The sequence below is a fragment of the Tribolium castaneum genome, chromosome 6 (assembly GCF_031307605.1).
Source record: "Tribolium castaneum strain GA2 chromosome 6, icTriCast1.1, whole genome shotgun sequence".
In the NCBI taxonomy this organism is placed as follows: Eukaryota; Metazoa; Arthropoda; class Insecta; order Coleoptera; family Tenebrionidae; genus Tribolium; species Tribolium castaneum.
This window is the reverse complement of record NC_087399.1, coordinates 9,870,069-9,876,847: the sequence shown is the minus strand read 5'-3', so window position 1 is coordinate 9,876,847 and position 6,779 is coordinate 9,870,069. Positions and strand designations below refer to the sequence as shown.

Sequence of the window (6,779 nt, the reverse complement as noted above, 5' to 3'; positions counted from 1 at the left end):
ACCAAATTTTCATTAAGTATTTCAGGTAGATTTAAACAATACGTCCTTGAAAATTCATTCTAAATTATTAGATTCCGCCCTAATGGGAAAGAATTTAAGACCGCTCTGCTTACACTGACCTTCGTTTCAGAAAATTTAATGCATCTAAATCTGGGAATTGTAGCGCATCGAAGTTTGGTGGACTTTTTATAGCCACTTATTTACAGCAACTATGTTATACAAAATTTAAATAATAAAGAGAAATTCAGGTTGTATTATTTCTATTTCTTAAGTAATATCGAGGTGTAAACCGTACCCCAAATTTTGTACACCTGTGATTTAATCATGATTCCTTCTGATTTTTCCCTAAATTTTTAAAGTGATTTCCTTAAAATTTCTTGATTTACTCAATTTTGTACACTGATTTCCTCTGCGGTTTACCTCTCGGGTAATATTGAAAACACTTACTTTTATTATTGCGAAAAATGTCTTGGTTTCATAGCAGTTGTTAATAGTGTTGAGGGAAAAAATTAAATTTAATTAAAAAAAAATAAATCGACCAATTTAAAATCTTGGAGTAATTAAATACGATAAACTGTAAAAACACTTAGAGAGGAGTTTATTAAAATTAGAAATGTAAGTATCACAATTTTTTTAAATCAAACAATTATTATTTTGAAACGTGTTTTTGGCTTTTTCGTTAAATACAAAGTTCAAATTCTTTTAAGGAATGAATTCACTGTTGAAGCGCCAGCACCTTCTTCGAAATGTCCATAAGAGTTGCTGTATTCTGCGCATTCTAAAAGCCTTTCTCATTGCAATGTTCAGTTGAATTTAGGGACGATCTGATTTATTTTTACGTGAGTGAAGCACAAGTTTGAAGGTTTCATGGTATCTGTACACATAAACTGTAATAACCAGGGTGAAATTATAGACGATCACCGAATTTATTGTTCTGATTCACCAATTTTTCAAACGTGAAAAAATCTTGACATTTTTGACGTACGTTTTTGAATTTTGATAGTGGAGCCATCTGTAGAGTGTATAATCGTTATTGTTGCCCTGTCAAGGTCCGTGTCGCTACTTTAGTATATCTACTGGCTTTGATTTTCCGAACGCCGCAGCGCCGCCTGGCGGCCGTTTCATTCCCCGCGCCAAGTGTCACTAGTGTCGTTCATTAGCAAAGTGTTTTGTGAATTATTGTTGAGAAAAGTGTTAAAACCTTTCAGAAAATGTCTCTCTTCGGCTCATTAATGGGCGATATTGAGGAGGATCCGTTTTTCGGGTGAGTTTCCGTCAGTCGCGCCGTGCAAATCGCCGCCAAAACCCCATAAACAATCCGCCATGCTGTTCTAGAAATCTGAACGAAAATTTTCATTTTAATTCCCAGATCTCACATGAATATGATGCGCCAAATGAACACAATGATGAATTCCTTCTTCTCGGACCCTTTTTCGATGGGTTTCGGTGATTTCGATCGCGGTCACCGCATGAGCAACTCTCTTATGCCTTTTTCAATGCCAATTATGCCAAATTTCAACCGGCTGTTGAGCGGCTCGTTGGACTCCCTGGGGGCGCACAGTTACAGTTCCAGCACCGTGGTTAGCATGTCTTCGGGGCCCGACGGCCGCCCCCAGGTGTACAAAGCCACGTCGAGCACGCGCACAGCTCCTGGGGGTATTAAAGAGACCCAAAAGACAGTCACTGACACACGGTCAGGGACCAAGAAAATGGCCATCGGGCACCACATCGGCGAACGGGCCCACATCATAGAAAAGGAGCAGAATATGCACACTGGGGACCGTGAGGAAAGGCAGGATTTTATCAATTTGGACGAGGAAGAGGCCGAGGATTTTAATAAAGAGTGGGAGACTAAGACTAGGAGTCGTTCGGAGATTCCCAGGATTTGTTCGGGGTCTGTGCGAAACCGACATGGGTATGGGGCTCCAGGAGGCATGCTGGCGATCACTGGAGGGCCTAGGTAAATTTTTTTGTTGGTTATTTAGTAGCACAAGGTGCTGGTTCACTCGCTTTGATGCACTTTTCCTCGTTTCAATGTTGTGTTAAATGTACGCATGTAGTAGACGTCGGCAAAGACAGTCAACCCCAATGGTCTCGCCTCGTAGAAGTATAAGATCGTCGCCGTTAACTGTGCCACAGGCGTCGGCTAGGTAGGTCAGCAAAATTTTCGGTGAATTTCGACAATAGCGGCTTATTGATTTGATCCAAAAAAATTACAAGACTTTGATTTTAGCGAAAACCAATATTGAATTTTTGTTGCCTATGATTTGACAATTTTATTTAAATGACAAGATTGAACAAATTCTTTAAGGGGGCGACTTACGTCCACAGTTTTCATAATTCGAACTAAATGGTTGATACAGAAATGTTTAATATTTTGTTTCACCACTAGATGGCATGAGTATGGTGAAATCGAAATTAAAGTCTCGAGTCACTAATTATCATTTTTTATTTTTCAAAAAAAAAAATTATTAAATTGATCTGTACGTGCAGATTTTTAAGCTTTGTGAGTTTGTGTTAAAAATTGGAAAATAACACCTCTGTTTACCAAACATAGGCCCGGTATTTCAGTTGATGGTTAAACTAAAAATATTCTGGTTACCAATTTTTTTCTTATTAATTCATTATTATTTATTTATATTATTATTATTATTTATATTATTTATTATCTTAGTATTTCAGTGCTTGGTTTACTGAATCAAGTACAAGAAATTAAGGGTGTACTTTCAAGTACTATAGGCAATTAAAAGTAGGCAAAATATACTAACGTTAGTGACATCGAAATTACTCTGATTTTTCGGATTTTTCCTTTCCGATTGATTCTTTGTTTTACGTAGTTACATAGTTCATAACAGCAAAATATTTCGCTAAAATTGAGCAAATTAGAAACATTCTTGAGTTTTTGAAATTCCCTTTTAAAAAACTACTTGATATGATCACACTGATGTGCAACTAAATCCTCCGTCACATAAAAATATTGCGAATATGAAGGTCTACACATTTCTCAAAATACAATATTTGTTGTGTTTTGACCTGAGCTGATAGAAATAAAAAAAATAAGAATTACCAGGAAATTATGCTAGAAGCTGGGATATGTTATTTAACATGTCTAAGAAATTATTTTTTGGATACTTAGATTTCTTTCCTGAAAATCTGAGTACAGTATCGTATAAAAGATTTATTACACTAATTTAAAAAACTAAAAAAAAACAAACGGAAAATGGTCAAAAATAATGCTAGTACGAAACTCGAACTGAAAATAAGAAAGGGAAGAAAAAACTATGAAGTAAATGTATTAGATTAATTTCAGAAAGTATCAAATGTATTACAGAAAGTTTTTGTATGTATATTGTATATATTATTTTATTATTTGTATATTTTACATAAAATTATAACTTACCTTATTTCTTGTCGATATACCAAAGTAAGTTATAAGTAAAACAAAAGATTTGTACAAGGTGGTTCGAAAGTATCAGGCCATCTCTTGGATAGTAATAAAAGAGATCTATCAGAGCTAAAAGTTCCTTTTCATGAGATATATTTTTTAAAAGTTAGATTTTTGAGCTAATTTTTTATCATTTTAGATCATGTTTTCTTGAATTTAGTTCGCAGAAATGGAATACTTTATACCATTAAGCTGATACTTGTTAAAGAAACCATACTTTTTAATAATTTTAATTTAATAAAAAAGGAGAATATAAATGATCTAGTTTCAAATTCCTTCAAACAGATTAATTGAATTTTTGAATTTTTTATTTGAGATGTATATTTAAAAGATAACTAGCCGAATTATAATGGCAGTTTTTAAGCTACAGAACAATTCTTGTGAAGCTAAATTGTATAAGTGAAATAAAATCTTAACTTAAGTCCTAATTTCAGGTTATAGCTGAAAAAAAAGGGAATAAATTTCACCATCGAACAAATTTTACCATTTACTTTATGTTTTTTGAATTTGAAACGAATTTTCATTGTTATTTGAGATTTTTTAAAAATCTATTCGAAATTGCCCATAATGAGTGCTTTCTATTCAGGACTTTACGCAAACTTTTTCGAAATGTGTTGTTTCGATCTGTTTAAATTTTTTGGGAATCAATAGGTCGCTTTTGTAGAAAATGACCCCTCAACTAATCATCATCAACCATCAATCATTTATCACTGGTTTTATTTTAAAATTCATGGGATTTTGGTGTCTTACAGGTATTCACTTCAGTATTAGAATGTAAATAAGAATTCGCGAATTGTCACAAAGTAAGTCGGTTTCTTTCTTCTTTAACAGTAGTGCTTTTCATATTGTAACTCATTTTTGTCCACATTTTTTGACATGGTCTTGATGTAACTGTTTTCAGCTCTAGGACTCCTTACAGCCCCCCGGGACAAGTCCAAAATGTCAGGAAGAGTAAAAATGTTAAGACGGTGTCAGGATCACCACCACCACCACCACCTGCAGATCTTTAAATTTGTTCAATGTTACCTTCTCTGACTAAGAAGTAATTATATTTTTTGTAATGGGAAATTATTTATTTTTATTCTAGACAAGAAAATAGTACAATTATTGTCATGGTCGTTTGTTTCACACTTGCGTGTCAATTCCTAAACTCAAACATAATTATTAATTGTATGACGTATGTATTGTAACGTTGTTGGGTGATTTCATTGTAAAACCTAGAGTTCCTATATTGGGAGAGTTGGGACACTTAATGTCAATTTCCAAAATTTTGTTTCATATACGTCGGTTGGAATGTGTAAAAAACAAATTGGGATAGAAATCAGTGGTGTTACACTTGAAATTTGGCGAAAAGTCAAATAAATTTGTCAAAAAATGTTTCCATTTTTCGTCGACTAACTGCGTTTAGAAATGGTTTAGACTGGCAGTTGTCGTCAATTCACTGTTTTTTTTATATGAACTCCAAATTTTAAAAGAGATTTCTTTGTAAGTACAAGAATTTTACGTCTAAACTCGTCATCATAAACATTTTTTCCTTAACTTTAAGAAATGGTAATCGTCGATAAAAGAGAGAGAAATTGAACCTTTTCTGCCAAATTTTACGTTTATTATTAACAAGCATTTGGAAAAGTGGATTGTCTAAATAATGTTATGTACAAAATCTATGAGATTTTGGAAATTTGTCTATGCATTTACAAAATACGTAGGTACTTGAAACCAAAATTGGTTCTCATTTTTGGGAAAGTTAAACAATTTTTGGGACGGGATGTTTAACTAAAAATCGTGACTAAAAGAAAAGCATTTTTAGCATTGAAGTATGTTTTAAGTTATGTATTTAATATTAAAATAAATATTGAAAAATTTCAGAAATGTGGACATTAATATTGGGAGGTATTCAATAATTTTCATTTTTTAAGTAGTAATCCCAAAATTTCTACGTTTCCTACGTCCTTGGTTAAATTTGACGTAAAATTATGTCATTTTATGCATTTGACAAAAATTATAACCTTGAAATTATTTTCAACATAAACCTATGACATAAGTTACTAACAAAATTTTTAATAAAAAAAGATAGAAATATATACCTTATCCACATAATACAAAATTGGCTCGGTTTGACGTTCAGTGTCCCAACTCTCCCAATAAAGGAACTCTAGTAAAACCGAGATTTATGCTATTTATACTTAAGGTAATTAGATTATTCGACTTAGGTTAGTTTCTGAACTTGTATTATATTAGTTAAGGTTGAATGTATCTTTATTTGAAATAAAATAATGGAATCAAACGCTCTCGTCTAATGGAAATAAAATCTTTATTAATCATAATAGTTATCACAAATAATACGAAGCCAAAGTGGATTAGTACAACTAAACTTCATTCTCAACGCTGTGTGTGCCAGGGGCCAACTCCCCGTAGCAGTGCTTCGCTTTGGGGTCCTTGTACGAATTCTCGTGTTGCACACTCTGCGAATTGGTCCGACATTTAGCTAAACACAACTCGAAATGGTCAGTGACTGACGCAAACAGGACGTTGTTTTGCTCAGTTGCTTTCCCCAGTAAATTTTCCAACATTTCTTTCTGTAACGAAGTGTAATTAATTTGCTTAATTGAGGGGCGCTATTACTTTATCAGGGTGCAGGCAGCAGGATATGCAAAATTCGTAAATGGCGCAGCAATTGTTGCCCTTGCACGTGTCGCAGGAATACTGGGGGCTGGTCTGGGGCGTGTCGTTGCAACACCCCGAATGCAGGATTTCGTGTCGGGGGCACACGAAGCCCCGATCGTCAACTATCAGCACTTTGCCTTGAATGGAATTGCGGCATGTTTCGGGGTCGCTGGACGCGTTGTGCTGCTGGAGGGTGCGCCAGATGAAGGGCTGGGTGCGGCGGATGGGCACCACCTCGTCCGTGTCCAGAAAGTCGCCCTAAAGCATACTCTCAAGTCCTGGCAATGGAAACATAGAGACAGACCCACCTTGCTCACATAGCTCAGTATGCAGTAAAGTAACGAAACGGTGAGAATTAGGCCGAGGATTATGCGTCGTCGAATGAACCGAATGAAAGCCGTCGACCACATTGTTTGTTTAAGAACCGTGCAGTCATTTTAATTACATTTGATAAGGAAAATCGTCAAACATACATATTACAGGCCCTCGCGTGTGAATCAAAAGTGAGGTTATGGCGCCACCCAATTACCCCCAAACGCAATTACAAATAATTAAAACGATGGCATTGTGTTAATGCAGCCCCATGAATGCAAATAAATCGAAAATCTAATTATGGAACGCTTTAAAAATAGATTTTTGCATGTTTTTTCGCCGTTGGTTGGCAGACCTG

The 6,779-nt window shown here is 34.8% G+C and overlaps 2 protein-coding genes and 1 long non-coding RNA gene across 7 annotated transcripts; 1 reads left to right on the top strand and 2 right to left on the bottom strand.

The window, feature by feature from the left end:
* The first annotated feature begins 1,098 nt into the window (after positions 1-1,098).
* On the top strand, positions 1,099-4,757 carry Mlf (Myelodysplasia/myeloid leukemia factor). 5 transcript variants are annotated; one of them, XM_064357652.1, is made up of 5 exons: positions 1,099-1,264; positions 1,370-1,960; positions 2,064-2,150; positions 4,198-4,248; positions 4,347-4,757. In XM_064357652.1, the coding sequence occupies exons 1-4, from the start codon at positions 1,212-1,214 to the stop codon at positions 4,214-4,216; spliced, it is 750 nt and encodes a 249-aa protein (XP_064213722.1). In that variant the 5' UTR covers positions 1,099-1,211; the 3' UTR covers positions 4,217-4,248; positions 4,347-4,757. The 5 variants fall into 5 exon arrangements, with proteins under 5 accessions (XP_064213722.1, XP_973705.2, XP_008196191.1 ...); XM_008197969.3 differs by having other exon boundaries at positions 1,100-1,264; positions 2,061-2,150; XM_968612.5 differs by lacking the exon at positions 4,198-4,248.
* On the bottom strand, positions 4,574-5,742 carry LOC135266587 (uncharacterized). The gene is made up of 2 exons (XR_010334716.1): positions 5,608-5,742; positions 4,574-4,662 (listed from the first exon to the last, which is right to left on the bottom strand). It is a non-coding gene; the product is annotated as an uncharacterized LOC135266587 (long non-coding RNA).
* LOC662557 (uncharacterized protein) lies at positions 5,738-6,558 on the bottom strand. Its single transcript, XM_968647.4, has 3 exons — positions 6,418-6,558; positions 6,068-6,367; positions 5,738-6,021 (listed from the first exon to the last, which is right to left on the bottom strand). The coding sequence occupies exons 1-3, from the start codon at positions 6,517-6,519 to the stop codon at positions 5,812-5,814; spliced, it is 612 nt and encodes a 203-aa protein (XP_973740.1). The 5' UTR covers positions 6,520-6,558; the 3' UTR covers positions 5,738-5,811.
* Positions 6,559-6,779: the final 221 nt, after the last annotated feature.

Excerpts from the sequence above, each read along its gene's own strand:
- Mlf (XM_968612.5), top strand. The coding sequence starts at position 1,212 with ATGTCTCTCTTCGGCTCATTAATGGGCGATATTGAGGAGGATCCGTTT. Across the intron at positions 1,961-2,063 it reads GCGATCACTGGAGGGCCTAG|ACGTCGGCAAAGACAGTCAA; the intron begins GTAAATTTTTTT and ends CGCATGTAGTAG. Across the intron at positions 2,151-4,346 it reads GTGCCACAGGCGTCGGCTAG|CTCTAGGACTCCTTACAGCC; the intron begins GTAGGTCAGCAA and ends AACTGTTTTCAG.
- LOC662557 (XM_968647.4), bottom strand. The coding sequence starts at position 6,519 with ATGTGGTCGACGGCTTTCATTCGGTTCATTCGACGACGCATAATCCTC. Across the intron at positions 6,368-6,417 it reads TACTGAGCTATGTGAGCAAG|GGCGACTTTCTGGACACGGA; the intron begins GTGGGTCTGTCT and ends AGTATGCTTTAG. Across the intron at positions 6,022-6,067 it reads GCTGCCTGCACCCTGATAAA|AAAGAAATGTTGGAAAATTT; the intron begins GTAATAGCGCCC and ends ACTTCGTTACAG.